This window comes from Alligator mississippiensis, chromosome 1 (genome assembly GCF_030867095.1).
Source record: "Alligator mississippiensis isolate rAllMis1 chromosome 1, rAllMis1, whole genome shotgun sequence".
Lineage (NCBI taxonomy): Eukaryota > Metazoa > Chordata > Crocodylia > Alligatoridae > Alligator > Alligator mississippiensis.
In genome coordinates, this window is record NC_081824.1 from 260,070,679 (window position 1) to 260,085,561 (window position 14,883).

The following is a 14,883-nucleotide window of genomic DNA, read 5'->3' on the forward strand; positions in this document are numbered from 1 at the left end:
ACCCCTTACAAATGAAATGGGTCGCTTAAGATAGTTGTACCTACAGATGTTCCCTACATAAGGGATGCACTTGCAATTTACTGGGAGCCTGATGTCCTAGCTAACCAGGCCTGAAGTGGCATGTGGCAACTGACTATTTATTTGGTTGCCTGGCTACATCAAAGAAGAAAATGGTAGTTCGCAACTCTTTGGTCAGAGAGGGGTGGTGAGCGATATGGAATATTGGTAACATGCCTGTTTGACAGGGCAGTATATGTTAAATATATGTAGTTAAATATAATACAGCAACAACTGGCTTTTGCGCTAAGTGATGAATAATTACAAGTTAATTGCTGTGAACATACTCAGTGGCTAGAAGTAACGTTCCTATTACATTAGATGACAAGACAGATCAAGATCTTACAAACCACAATAAAACAAAAAAGTATTTTTTCTTCTTGCCTCAAGAAGCTTGGGAAATGCTGGGCTGCTGACTTCTCAGACTTTGCAGGGATGTCCTTTTGGGAACATAGATTAGGTGAGTAACTGTCTGAGAGTGCATTCAACAAGTACCTAAGTGTTCAAGAGTGGCCTGTGTGGAGATGCAAGGTTATGACTGGATGCACTCGGGGTCAGTAAGGATTCTGAGTGGTTTGTGACATAGCTGCATAGGCTTTCTGGTGTATTTGCACTGAAATCTTGCTTTATAATAAATACTGCTTTCTTCTGCTGACTCTTTGCATCCAGAAAACGGGAAAGGGAACATGTTACATATTTCAATCACTGATATGTTGTCACCAATTTCTAAAGAAATATATTAAATACAGACTACCTCAAGTTGCAGCAAGGGAAGTTCAGGTTATATACTGGGGAAAAAACTCTCAAGAAGGGTAGTACAGCACTGGAGCAGATTACCCAGGAGGTTGTGGAATATCTATCCTTGAAGGTTTTTAAGACCCAGCTAGACAAAGCCTTAACTGGGATAATATAGTTGGGGGCTGGTCACACTTTGTAGGTTATCTAGTCCAACCCCCTGCTCAATGTCCCTTCCAACCCTAACTTTCTATGATCCTATGATGCTTTTGCATTGCTCCCAATGAGCTTGTCCTACCACAGACTTAATTTTCCATTTTTGTTGCTCATTTTAGAATATTCTGTTACTTAACTTTGAAGTAAACTTTAAAAACCAAATACCATAAAGTACAAAAACATGCCAGAGAGTAAAAATTATACTCTCCCCCCCACTTTGAATATGAGGACTCAACAAAATGAAACAACGGCTCATTATAAGGGAAGGAAAAACAGCAGAGGGAAATATTTTTGATCAAACAAATAATTTTAATGCTCCTTTCCCCTTTTAATACTACATGTTGATTGTGCTTAGATTTTTTTGTAGGGATGCCCTGTTTAGGAAATTCCCCAAACTGCTCAGTTGTGGCTAACCACAGAAGAGAGCTTTTTACTGACAGACGGACAGACCTGCAACTGTTTAGTGGGGAGGGAAATTAATCTTAGAATATGTATATTTTAGATGTTTGGGGGGGAGGAAGAAAAAAATAGGGAAACACAGACAAGCTGTGATGCTCTATATCTTCATATAGAACTGTCTCTAATCATATGATGTCCCTTGTCAGAACACTTTATGAATGTGACCTTGTAAGTCAGCTAACTCCACCGAATCCCTGACAGGACAGACTTACCCTGCCATCAGACTTACCTTGACTGACCCCAACCTGAGAAGATAAATACTGGATTACAACTAGAGACACAGGCTGCTTGCAGGCATGAAAAACCCCCTCAAAAAACACCTGGCACTTTAAAGTCAGCATGCTCCTGTGCTGAGCCCAGCACATGCCCAGAAGAGGCAGTATGTTACTTTGACCCCACTGCAGCATCCGTATAGAGCAGGCACTTTAGTGGGGCTTTTTGTCACTTTTATCTAATAGCCAATTGAATCAGCTATTAGATGAAAGCACCAAAAAGTCCTGCTGAAGTGCCCAATCTATATAGATGCTGCAGATGCCAGGATGAACTAACATGCTGCTTCTGGGTAAAAGCATGGGTTTGGTTTTTTTCCTCCCCACCCCCACATCATTGCCGCACTGTAACTAGTTAGGGGACCTGATGAAATCACTTTCGCATCACCATCTTGGTTAAGGTTCTTTTTCTGTATCAATAAAACCACTTAAAATGATCAGGGCCAGTAAGAAAAACCTATACTGTTCAAGGGATGATTAAACATGCAGCTCTAGACAGTGACTCCTTTGTTTTCAAGCAATACAAAAGAGTGAATTAAAGCAGATACTGATGGAAGATCTCAAAGTGCTTTTTAAGAAATTTAATCAAGTCCCTTGCATTCCTGGGCAAGTGGTTGGGAGTCCCTAATTCAACTTGGTTTAAATGCCAAATCCCATTTAAGTGAAATGGAAAAAAAACAAAAACTTTTACTGACTTCAGTGCAAACAGAATCTGGCCCTAAATGACTAAGAAAGATGCCCCCTCTGAAATCTGTGCTGTAGCTGTTTCCCCATCAAGACGTCTATTAATTTCAGATACAACATACAATTTATCTATGGTGGTAACTTGTCTATTCCTACATATTGTGAATACTTTAGAGACCAAAATAGGTAAGTGCACATTTTCTTTAAATAAAAAAAAAAAGTTATTTATCCACTGTAAATTCTTACTTTGATTTCTTCATATAAAGCCAGTAGACAATGCCAGCAATCAGAGCAACTAGCAGGAGACCAACAACAATTCCCACTATTAGCTTTGCCTGGTCATTAACCTTTTCTGTATTGTCATCTAAAAACAAAGAAGAAAAGCTCATGAAGTCATTCTACAATCATAGCTGGCAGTAAATGTCAGGTGTAAAAATAACCCCAAACAAGACTTAATCAAACAGCCAAAACTATGTAAAATGCATGAAAAAGTAAATAGGCAAGCTTTAATACTGTTAAAGGACAAAGTTTCAACAGTCTAATTTTTAGATATTCATAGCCACAGCTATTTTAACTCAAGTCCAGCTGCGAAGGGTTGTGGAAATTATTCAATTACATTAACAATTATTATAAAATAATAATTGTGTTACAGGCAGGGGAGAGGAGGAGGAGTTGTGCTTTATGTAAAAGAGCTATATGATTACTTAGAGCTCTGGTATGAAGCTGGAGATAGGCCTGTTGAAAATCTGTGAGTTAAGGTTAGAGGGGAGAGCAACAAGGGTGGTGTCATGGTGGGTGTCTGCTATAGATCACCAGACCAGGAGGAGGAGGTGGATGCGGCTCTCTCAAACAGCTAGCAGAAATTTTTGTATCACTGGCCCTAGTTGGGGTCAACTTTCTGGTGCACATGTTGGAGAAGCCAACTAGGGGCCATGTTCTTCTTGTTCAGCTGCTCACAACAGGGAAGAATTAGTGGGGGATGTAAAATTTGGGCAGCAGTGACCATGACATGATTGAATTCAGAATCTGAGGAAAGGAAGAAAGGAGAAGCAGAGTAAGGACCCTGGACTTGAGGCAAGCATACTTCAACTCACTCAGGGAGGCCAGTCTGAGTGGGAAAGGAGTCCTGGAGAGCTGTATGCACTTTAAAGAAACCCTACTGAGGGCACAAGAAAGAACCATCCTGATGTGCAGAAAGATTAGAAAGTATAGCAGAAGACCAGCTTTGCTTAGCAGGGAACTCTTCAGTGAGTTAAAACACAAAAAGGATGGTTACAAGAAGTGGAAACTTAGATAAATGATTAGGGAGGAGTATAAGAGCATTGCTTGGGCATGCAGGGATGAAATCAGGAAGGCCAAAGCGCAACTGAAGTTGCAGCTAGCAAGGTATGCAAACGGTAACAAGAAGGGTTTCTACAAGTATGTTAACAACAAGAGGAAGATCAGGGGAAGTGTGGGTCCCTTACTGAATGGGAGAGGCAACCTAGTGACAAATAATGCAGAAAAGGGTGAAATACCCAATACCTTTTATACCTCAGTCTTCACAAGCAAGGTCAGCTCCCAGACTATGGCACGTGGCAGCACCATTTGGGGAGGAGGTGAGCAGCCAGTGGTGAAAGAACATGTTGGGGATAACTTAGAAAAGCTGGATGTGTACAAGTCCATGTGGCTGGACATGACGCACCTGAGGGTACTGAGGGAGTTGGCAGATGTGATTGCAGAGCTGCTGACCATTATCTTTATCAGCAGCTCTGCAAAAGTAAAGGTGATCAGAAGAGGTCCCAGATGTTTAGAACAGGGCAAATATAGTGCCCATCTTTAAGAAGAGGATAGAGGAGGACCCGGGGAACTAAAGACCAGTCGGCCTTACCTCGGGCCCTGGAAAAATCATGCATCAGGTACCCAATGAATCTGTTTCTAAGTACTTGGAGGAGGAGGTGATTAGGAACAGCATCAATTCACCAAGGGCAAGTCATGCCTGACCAACCTGATTGCCTTCTATGATGAGATGGATGACTGACTCTGTAGAAGCAGGGAGAGCAGTGAACATGATATACCTTGACTTTATCAAGTCTTTTGATATGTTCTCCCACAACATTCTTGCAAGCAAGTTAAAGAGGTATGGGTTGGATGAACGGACTGTCCGGTGGATAGAAAACTGGCTGGACCATTGGGCTCAGAGCGTAGTAGTCAATGGCTCGATATCTAGTTGGCAGCTAGTCTCAAGTGTAGTGCCCCAGGGGTCATTTTTGTTCAATATCTCCATCAACAACCTGGAAGTTAGGATGGAATGAACCTTTGGCAAGTTTCCAGATGACACCAAATTTGGGGGAGTAGCAGATATGCTGGAGGGTAGGGCTAGTATTCAGAAACCTCAACAAATTGGAGGATTGGACAGGAAGAAATGCAAAGTTCTTTGCTTAGGATGAAACTATCCCATGCACTGGTACAGGCTGGGGAGTGGCTTGGCTACACAGCAGTTCTGTAGAAAAGGACCTGGGGGTTACAGTGAACATGAGCCAAGAGTGTACACTGGTTGCAAAGGCGGCTAAGGGCATACTGGGCTGCATTAGTAGGGGTGTTACCAGAAGATCGAGGGAAGTGATTATTCCCCCTGTTCAGTATTGATGAGACCACTTCTGGGAATACTATGTCCAGTTTTGGGCCTCTCACTACAGACAGGGTGTGGGACAAATTGGAACAATTTCAGTGGAGGGCAACAATGTTCAGGGGCAGGGAACATGAGAAAAGAGAAAGAGAGGTAGACTGTTCTCAGTGGTGGCAGATGACAGAACAAGGAGCAATGGTCTCAAGTTGCAGCAAGAGAAGTTGAGGTTAGATATTAGAAAAAACTCTCACACAGGAGAGTAAAGCACAGGAACAGATTACCCAGAGAGGTTGCAGAGTCTCCATTCTTGGAGGTTTTTATGACCTGGCTAGATAGTCTTGGCTGAGATGATATAGTTGAATGGTCTTGTTTTGGAGTAAGGGGTTGGACTACTTCTAACCCTAATTTTCTATGTTTTCAAAAAGCTTTAGCTGATACAGTTAAGAAAGTGGGATATGCAGTGCTGTACATACATACCATTTCTATCCTCTGCCTCATCGGTTTCTGGAAAAGTTACTGAAATGAAAAATTGTAATACAGTTAAAAACAAAAACCCATTGAGAACTAAAGAGTTACCTTCACCCTCATAATGTGCTATGATATTTATTTCAATACAATGGTCTATTTTACAGCCAGGACAGAAATGTTCATACAGCATTAGCAACACAACATAATAATTAATCTTACTTTCAGGCAGCAAACTTTATTTTATAGTTTTCAGGCATCATACTAAAGAGTTTGGAAAGACAGAAAGAAGTTCAATCTTAGAGATGCTTTTAACTAAGCATTATATTACCCCACCAAAAAACATCAGCACTCTGCCTTTTTATTACTGTAAACAATACTGGATTAGATGCTAGCACCCATGTGTGGATTCTGTTCTGAAACTAAGTCACACAGCCATTAATGGCATACCACAAAATTGGCAGCTAAGAAAAGATATCATTTTAGTAATGAGATCTAATAAATAAATAAATAAAATACTTTACACACAATGTATGTACAAGAGCAAAGAATGACATCATGTAGCCACTAAGCAAATATATTTTGAAATACAGCAGCAAAAATCTCCTGAATCCATGATTCTAGAGGGGATTCATCTATAAGCATATGAGGGGAATTTACTCTGTATATTCATTAGATTCCTTGGCCTTTCTGCTAAGACATTAAACAACGGAGTGAGTTAGAGCCACTGTGAGCTTTTTTTTTTTTTTAATACAGACACTGCCCCACTGAATTGTACTAAGACTTAAGTCACTTCACATCCTCTAGAAACTGAACCGCCACCTGCTAGTAACTCATTCAATTCACTACCTCCTAGGTTGGATTTAAAACTGGTATGTCTTCTGCATTAAAAATAAAGTCTCTCACTAACACTACTGCTACACAATCTACATCTTGTACTACATAGTGGATGTTTAATTTAAAGAATGATATTTAAAACGTCAAGAAAACAGCATCTTGATAGTACTTACTAGCAGACACGTTCATAGAGGTCACAGTTCTTTCTAACTGGTTTTCTGCAATGCAAGTTACTGTAACATTCTCTTCAGGAGCAATTTCAATTTTACTGGAAAATTTTCCATTAACATATTTGGTCTCCTCTGTCTGGAAAGGAAAGAAGAAAAATTAATTCCAAAAATGATTCCATACAATATAAAGTACATCTATCATGAGCCAGTACTGAAATTGTTCGTAAGAAATACTCTGGCAATAAATATTTTTAAGATATTCTATTTATAGTTTGGAGAAATGAGCTACTTCAAATCACAAAGAAAAACTGTTCAGTAGTATATCTGTAATTCAAATAGGATAAGATTTTATTAGCTGCTTATATGAATATTAAACATGAAAAACACTTTGCTCCATCCAAAAATGATACACACTGGGTACATCTACATATGTGCTTATCTGCACAGTAGACTAATTTGCTACAGAATAAAGTGTCATAGTCTACGTCTGTGACACTATTAGACTGCAGCAAACTAATTTTCACCAGTGTAAGATAGTACTGTTGGGTACTATTTTAAGGCAACAAAAATAACCACGCCTAAATGCATGTGTACACATTGACTGAGTGTGTTAATTGCACCCTGTTACACCCAGCCAGCTGGGGTCCAGACCCCCAGCTCCTACAAGCCCCTCTGCCACCTTCTGGAGCCCAGGGCTAACCCCTGGGACTCCCTGCCAAACCAGGGCTGCTCCGCCCTGGTGCAAACTGCTGCAGTCTGAGATGCACATGAAGATGCTGCACCTGGGAGCAGCTGACTCCTTAACGGCACATGTAGGTGCACCCACTATACACTAAATAAGCCCTTCCCTAGTGATAATAGATGTTTGCATTGGGCAATTCAGTTTTGTTGTTTCAGTACATATTTTTAAGAAGTAGTTCCCTCAGTATATCAATGATTGTCCAGACTTGTTTTAAACATCATAAAGCAATGCTTCTCAAATTTATTTTGGGTCATGCAGCCCTTATAAACTTATCATGCTGCTTGCTGTACCTGTATACTTATTTATCCAAAATGTATATTGCGTCACTATGATCACACTAACTTCTCCAGCAACCTGAAATATAATCTGAAGAGTTTTTTTTTTTTCTTGTTCCTCCCTTTGAATGTCCTCTTTCCGCTTTCTTTGCTTTTCCTATCCCTTCTACTTGCATATGTTCTGAAGTCTGCTACATATGACAGTTTGAGAAATGCTGTCTTAAAGTAGGGCAGGCTGTTTCACTTGTTAGGTTATGCTATAGTCAAATACATCACTATTAGAAAGCTCCACCTCATTCAACTGTAATTTTTTATTGCCTTTTTCTCTTACTTCCCATTAAGCCTCCTTCAGCCATACTGGGCACATCTACACATTTATTCATGCATCTTAGATGCTGCACATTTAGTTTAGCACTTCCTTAATAAAGTACTAACTAAATGTGCAGCACCTAGAGTTACTACGCAGTAGCACTAGTGCATGGTTATTTAATGATGCTTACTGCACATTATCCTATTAAGACTACACAGTAGGCTATTAGTACAGTTTTTGCCATGAGATGCTACTATTCTGTGTTATTAGGCTAATGCGCATTAAGTGTCCCGTGTAAACATACCCACTGCCTTTCTTCGGTGTTTACAATTTTCATATTCTTATCTTGTCTAAGGTTATGTCTCCCTTTAAGCTTCATGTGGTCAAATTATACTACTTCAGTTATTTTAGTTTTATTACAAAAATCACAGCTCAAATTAAAATGTTTATATAGCCATCACCTGAATTTACTACTGTTTATTATCATCTTTCAGTTAATGCTGTGCCCAAAATTGTTTTCAGTAATTTAGGGAGCATGTGGAGCTTTCTATCTTGAAAGTTGCAAGCTCTGTCCATATATATAGCCAGCACAGGCTCTTTAATTTCAGTAAGGCTCCAAGGATAGAACAGAATGTAATATTTGGCCAGGACAGATTAACAAAGTCTACTGGAGGGTGAATTCTGAAAAATACAATGCAGAGGACAACCATTACTTCTGCCCTCCATGGTTTTTGTGTATGTATACGATTCTTTTTGTCCAGTATTCGACTACAAGCTCACTGGTAGCACTATATTTAAAACTGTTTTAGTTTCAAAGAATCTTTTCTCCAGTTAATTTGTGGAATGTTTTTCCTAGGCTGAGCACTCTTGTCACATGTTTAGCAAGACATCAAAGGTTTAAGAAATACAGCAAAATAGGAATTTGTAGTTCTTAAGACCCTATACATTCTTGCTTTAATCACTCCTGTTTGAGCTATGGAATCTCTTTTGGATGACTGTCTTGCATCAAATGAAGAAGTGAGGAAGTGCTATTACATACCCTTGAAAACATCAAGTGAGGAAGAAGTACTACATTCCCTAGATAAACTAATTCTATTGGTTAATTACCTTCACTTAAAATTTATATATAGTTCCTAGTCTGAAGTTGCCTAACTTCTGCTTCCAGCCATTCGATCTTCCTTTGTTTGTTAATTCAGGAGTCTTCTCCTACTATGAATTTTGTACCCTTTTAGGTGTTTAGCTACTTCACCTCTTAACTGTCTTGTGTATAAACTAATTAAATTGGGCTGCTTTGATATCAATCTGCATGCTTTCTAGACTTCAAATCACATTGCTTGTGCATCTCTGTATGCCTTAGTTAATAAGAAAGATACTTGCTTGATTTATCACAGTTCCAGTACTGGCGATTGTCCATTGTACGGCAGGTTTGGGGAAACCCTCCACATGGCAGATGATGGTTTTAGATGCTTTATTTAGATACGTTTTCTTTGTCATTTTGACTTGAGGTTTTCCTAAAAGAACAATATTGTATTAACCATACCAATAACATAATTCTGAAGAGAACAATCCACAATCATAATCATCCACTCCATTACCTTCTACAGTAAGGAGGAGTGTTTTTCTTTTCTTTAACCCTTCAACCTCCTGTAATGTAGTTTCACAGATGTAGTTTCCAGCATCTTGATACTGTAGACTTGAAAATGATGGAGTTGTCTGCATTCTGGTATTGTCCTAAGAAAAGAAAGAGGTTAGTCCACATGAATTCCAAATTAGGCCCCCATCCAATAAAATACAAGAGTGTAGCATGCTCAACACAGAAAATCTACTTATCTTGTGAGTGACAAAATAAGTAGTAGTTTTTCACTTTAATTATACATGTTTTGCTAGGTTAGGGCCTCCAGATGAATTGCCCCCTAAAAATAAATTAAATTCCTGCCTTTGTTGGACAGCATGGGTTCACCTAAATGTGAAATTAAGGTAAACTCCAGAGCAGTTTGTGCTGGAGTCAACTGTTCCTGGGTGCAGCATCTACAAATGCACCCAAAACAGCAGCAATTTGAACCAGAGTGGAACAAACCCCCTGGTTAACATCCACATGTACATTCTGGTGCAGTAAAGAACTCTACCATAGGAGAGTACTGTCCTATGGCAGAGTTCATTAGTATGCTGCATATATAAATTGTGATGCTTTACTGTGGAGCTAATTAGATGCACCCTGTTACTAGTAACAGCTGTAACAAGTCTGAGAAAAAAAATCTATTTTTCCATTTGTTTCTCTGTTCTCACTGATCCCAATACTGGCCATCCCTCCAACCTGCAAGTCTTATACTTCTGGGATTTCACACACCATGGAGGCAACAGAAGTGTTATTACATTTACCTATACCAGTGGTTCTCAACATTTTCAGACTCAAGGCACTCCTCCATAGGCACCTCTCCATAATTTCTGTAAACTGAGTAGCACCCAATTTCAAAAACTCTTGTTTATACCTCTGTGAAGAGGGGCTGTGCAATGGGGGTGGGGGATTGGCCATGCAGGGACAAGCCTGAGTCAGTGCTTTCCTGCTTCTCTCTTCATACATCACTTACCTCCGTGCAGCACCCTTTATAAATGATCTAGTACCACCCCAGGGTGCTACAGCACCCTGATCAAGAATAAATGACCTATGCTATCTGCCTTTGCCATTGCAATAAATTTTAATTCAGAACTAGAGCGCCACGGATGGTCTGGTGTCTACAGTCTATTTTTTCCTTAACCTCTCAAATGAGACAGCCAACAAAGATGCCAGGTATGGCAGCCATTTTGAGTAATGGACAACTGTCTACTGAAAACTAGATTTGGCCTGTCAACACACTGAAACTTGAGCTACTGAACAGCCATTAGATGGTTGTTGTACTTTTTTCTTTCTACTGAGCTATGTTGGTTTTAAACATATGGCAAGAACTGTCTCCAATACCAATCAGACAATTAATCACCATGCCCCAATAGTCCAACACTGTCCTTTTAGCACTTTAATGGTACACAACAAAAAACATGAAGATCTTTACATTTCCAGAAGTGATTCAAATGGATGCCTGAATGAGTGATGCCCAACCTGAGCAGATTCTTAAAGAAACCCGATTTTAAGAGGCCTAGTATACTTTAAGGCAAATTGTTCAAAGGTATCAAGGCAGGATATGCAAAAAATCACTAGTCTTGCAACAGTATCTAAAAGACTGCATACAGTATGAAGGCTCTGGTGTTATACCATTTGCCATCTTTTGTTTTAGCAATGCTTGAAATAAATTAATTTTAAAAAAGTAAAAAGAAAACTGCTGACTTTTCTTTCTAAAATGCAGAAGGAGTCTGAAAAATAATCTAATGAAACGAGTGAGGTATCAGCAAGAATTATTATTACTAACCTTTATCCAAAGCACCGTTGCATTTCTACTGGAAGAAATAGTACACGATACTGGCAGAGCCTCTCCTACTTGCTTAGTAACTTCTCCACTAGGAATAAGCTGCAGATCCAAATCTGTGATAAAAAAGATCATTATCAAAAGACATCTCTGAAGACTGTCCCCATTAGAGTGTTTTCAGGGAAGAAAAAAAGACAAAGAAAACTAGGCTAATGGTACTTTTGAAACTTAGAATTTATTTTCTTAAAAAAGAATCTACATTGATTGTGAAACAAAACAGAAAAATTATTTTAAAGACTATCCAAAAAAACCCTGACTTGTCCAGTACAATATAAGCTAACAAAAAAAGTGAAAAGGTGACATATCAATAGATCATCTGAAAAAAAGGTGTTTTAGCAGGTTGAGATGCAGGAAGAAGCTGGTGCAGGTGTAACAGGGGGCCTCTTCGGGGTCCCACCTACCTGTTTCTGGGCTAACCACCCACCTTATCACCCACAACGACTTGTTGTTAATTATTTAATAGTTGTTAATCAAGCAAGAGGCTGCCCATTTCTGGCCCCGATGCCAGGAGGCACTATCTGTGGCTCCATTCCTCCCCTACACCGCAGCCCAAGCCTTGCTGATAGCATCTAGATGTTTTCATTATCACCGGCCCACACTCTGGGCCCCAGAATCCTTCTAACTGACGCCCGCCTGGATTCCTCTCCTCAGGCGGTCTCATCCGCCTTCATCCTGGGCAGCATAGCTCCCTGAACCACTTCCCCTTCGGGTGTGGTCCGCCCCCCAGGACCTTGGTCTACTAGCCCTGGCCCACCACCAGGCCAGTCAGGACCCCAGGCCCTCAGCTCTTGGGCGTCCCTTGCGGTGGGCCCCCGGCCCTTTGACCCTTCCAGTCCTGGCCCCAGCATGGGCCAGTCAGGGGGAGCTCAGACAGGCCTGAGTCTATGGCCTTTTCTCTCTCTCTGGAGGTCCACCCTCCAGGCCCTCCAAACAAGGGGGACCCCCCCGGTGGTGAAGGCTAGGGGTTGCGGCACCCCAACCCACCTTTCACCAGGGTGGTAACTGGCCTGGCATTTCCTGGGGGCTCCTGCACCACTGGGAGCCCCACCAGGCCACCCACTCCTGGCAGGGTGCAGTTTTAGGTCATGCTCAGGACCAGGAGCCTCCTGTCCATCCCCTACAGCTCCTCCCTTACTGCCGTATGATACCAGCAGCTCTCCGGCCACGCGGTGTTGTTGCCTGGCCTCCCAGCAGCAGAACTGCCCTGTTTATATGGGCAGCCCCAGATCCAAAATGGCTGCCCTCATCAGGCAGCTGCCAGCTCCAGGCCCTTACAGTGGCAGGCACCCGCAGTGCCCTGCCACAGCAGGTATAGAAAACCAGTTAGGAAGAGAATGGGTAGAGAAAGGTTTCAGCACCTGATTATAGATTTAAGTTCTGGAGGGCAGAAGTTCAGAGACCAGAACTTGGTGGATGGCCTTATCTCAGAGGATTTCCACCTCCCATTTATAAGAAAGCTTGTGGACTAAAAGATTAGTCAGGGTAGAGTCAGAAAGGCACTCTGTTCAATCCCCATTCCCCAAGTTCTTCCTCATTTAAAAAGCATTCCTTATTCATCTAATGTTGTGCAGGTGTTCTTTGCATCATTTCCTTTTCTTCTTTCTTATTATATTATACGTCCCAAAATGTGAAATATTCCAAATTCCAGACCCCAAGCTGCTATTATGTGCTTTTTGCACATTCAGTTGTGTAGCAAGAGAATGACAGTGCTGCCCAATTAAACTTCTTCTTTCATCCCCATCCCCTATCACCTTCCATATGTAATCTTAGAGATCACCAAGATACCTAGTCACCCTAAATGCACGTGGGGAAATGACAAGTGGTTGAAACAGATGTAAGGGACTAATGCACTATTATTTCATTACAATTTTTCCAGTGGCGCTATTAAAATATTCCACTCATATAACCAGCAGCTGGAAGGAACCTCCTCCTTTTACCATCATTCCCTAGAAAAAAAGAAAAAGAAAACCCTGGAAGGAAATGGTACAGGGAAAAGTAATATTTAAAATATGGGTTTTGAAATATAGGTTTTGCTCAGGTCATACCCCTATATTACCACTGTGCTCTTTGTGAAGGAGGTGGTTAACAAGGAAAGAGATCTGCCCAAATCTTTATGTAACCTCAATTTCTCATAAATATTTGCTTTCTTCTGTATTAAAGACTTTCAAGTGCTACTGCCACCTTCAGGCAGCTAACTGAATTTCAATCTACTTGACATATTTCATTATCTTAGTAAATATAGAAGATGCTCCTTGTCACCTGCCTGTTGTTTTCCTTCCCAATTGCAAATCCTCAGTGCACTGATATTACAACAGCAGTCATCTTAAAAATACCTGAGATAACACAGGTGACAAAGTAGACAGGAATTCTTTAGCCTTTATTTTCTAGAACTAAAGGGCTTAGAATTGTTTAAGCCCACCAAATCATAACTCATTTAGCCCCTCGCAAGCAATTATGGCCAATTCCCTCAACCCAAAAGTATAAGCCTGACTTGACTGTCTGTTTCAAAAGGAACAGTATTTTGGTAAAAGGCAGCACAGCATCAAAGGAAGGACAGGGCCCTTCCTTTGAGAACAAATACTACTAACTTTTGTCAGTATCTCTAGGCCTTATTTCTCCTATCAGTGGTGAGCAGAATTCTATCTTTACCAATGGAAGAGAGTTGCCCGATAAGTGTGTTCCCCTCTTCAAAAAAAAGCATGTCCTCTGAACCCAAAACAGCAACATTCAGTAAGGGATTTTGAAAGCAAGATGAGTCCCACAAAAGCGAGATGAGTCAGCCAAGGAACTATCATTTCTTTTCTTTTTTTTCATTTTAGTGAGAGACGGCTAGCTCATTGTACTTGTTTCCTTTTTTCTCTGATGTTCTCCAAGTATGTAATAAAGTGGGAGAGAGGCTAAGAATTTTTCTCTCAGGGTGATTTTCCTTCAACTTCTACTCAAACCTTTATTTCTTTGAAGCAGGATAACACCTCAGACTTAAGAGATCACAGAAGATCATCCAGGAGGGAATCCTGTCATAGGCATCAGAAGACACAAGAGCTGCTTAAATTCATGGCCTTCATTTTAAGCAAGACTGACACTCTGCCCAGAGCAATCTTACAATCCAGACCTCCTCCAGGGTAATATGCAAGGTCCCCTCCCTTTTTGGTGTTGAAATGCAGCTCCCTCCCCTCCTCACACAGTGCTGTGGTTCACACCAACTTATGAAAAGATTTATAGTGAATGAAATTTATTTCTGAATGGTGCATCTCTGAGGATTTTTTGTAGACTGACTTCTGAAGCAAGTATAAAATTAAGCTTCCATTCAGCAGAAAGATTTCTAGTGGCAAGTCCTATCAGGCAATACGATTTGTCTTTATATACATGATAGAATCATATAGCTTTGTGATACGTGAAACAAAGTTCCCACACACTTCTCTCTGTTAGCAGAAAAGTACTGAAAAAGTCTGAATACAGAATCCCTTAAAACCTGCCTTTTTTCCTACTTGTAAGAGGAAAAAAATAATTTGGGACTACTTGGCCAGTCATTTACTTAGCCTCTGAAAACTTCCTTCATTAAATTTGTCATTATGCATAATCTCCTCAGTAGGTGCCA

At 40.6% G+C, this 14,883-nt stretch overlaps 1 protein-coding gene across 2 annotated transcripts in view; it reads right to left on the reverse strand.

The window, feature by feature from the left end:
• ALCAM (activated leukocyte cell adhesion molecule) overlaps positions 1-14,883 on the reverse strand; it is a 168,405-nt gene that overhangs the window by 12,778 nt on the left and 140,744 nt on the right. For both annotated transcript variants that reach the window (XM_006258139.4, XM_019476328.2), the window contains exons 9-14: positions 11,229-11,341; positions 9,423-9,558; positions 9,205-9,338; positions 6,504-6,636; positions 5,506-5,544; positions 2,667-2,784 (exon numbers count right to left, since the gene is read on the reverse strand). In XM_006258139.4, the coding sequence (XP_006258201.2) occupies positions 2,667-2,784; positions 5,506-5,544; positions 6,504-6,636; positions 9,205-9,338; positions 9,423-9,558; positions 11,229-11,341 (673 nt within the window). The remainder of the gene's footprint in view (positions 1-2,666; positions 2,785-5,505; positions 5,545-6,503; positions 6,637-9,204; positions 9,339-9,422; positions 9,559-11,228; positions 11,342-14,883) is intronic.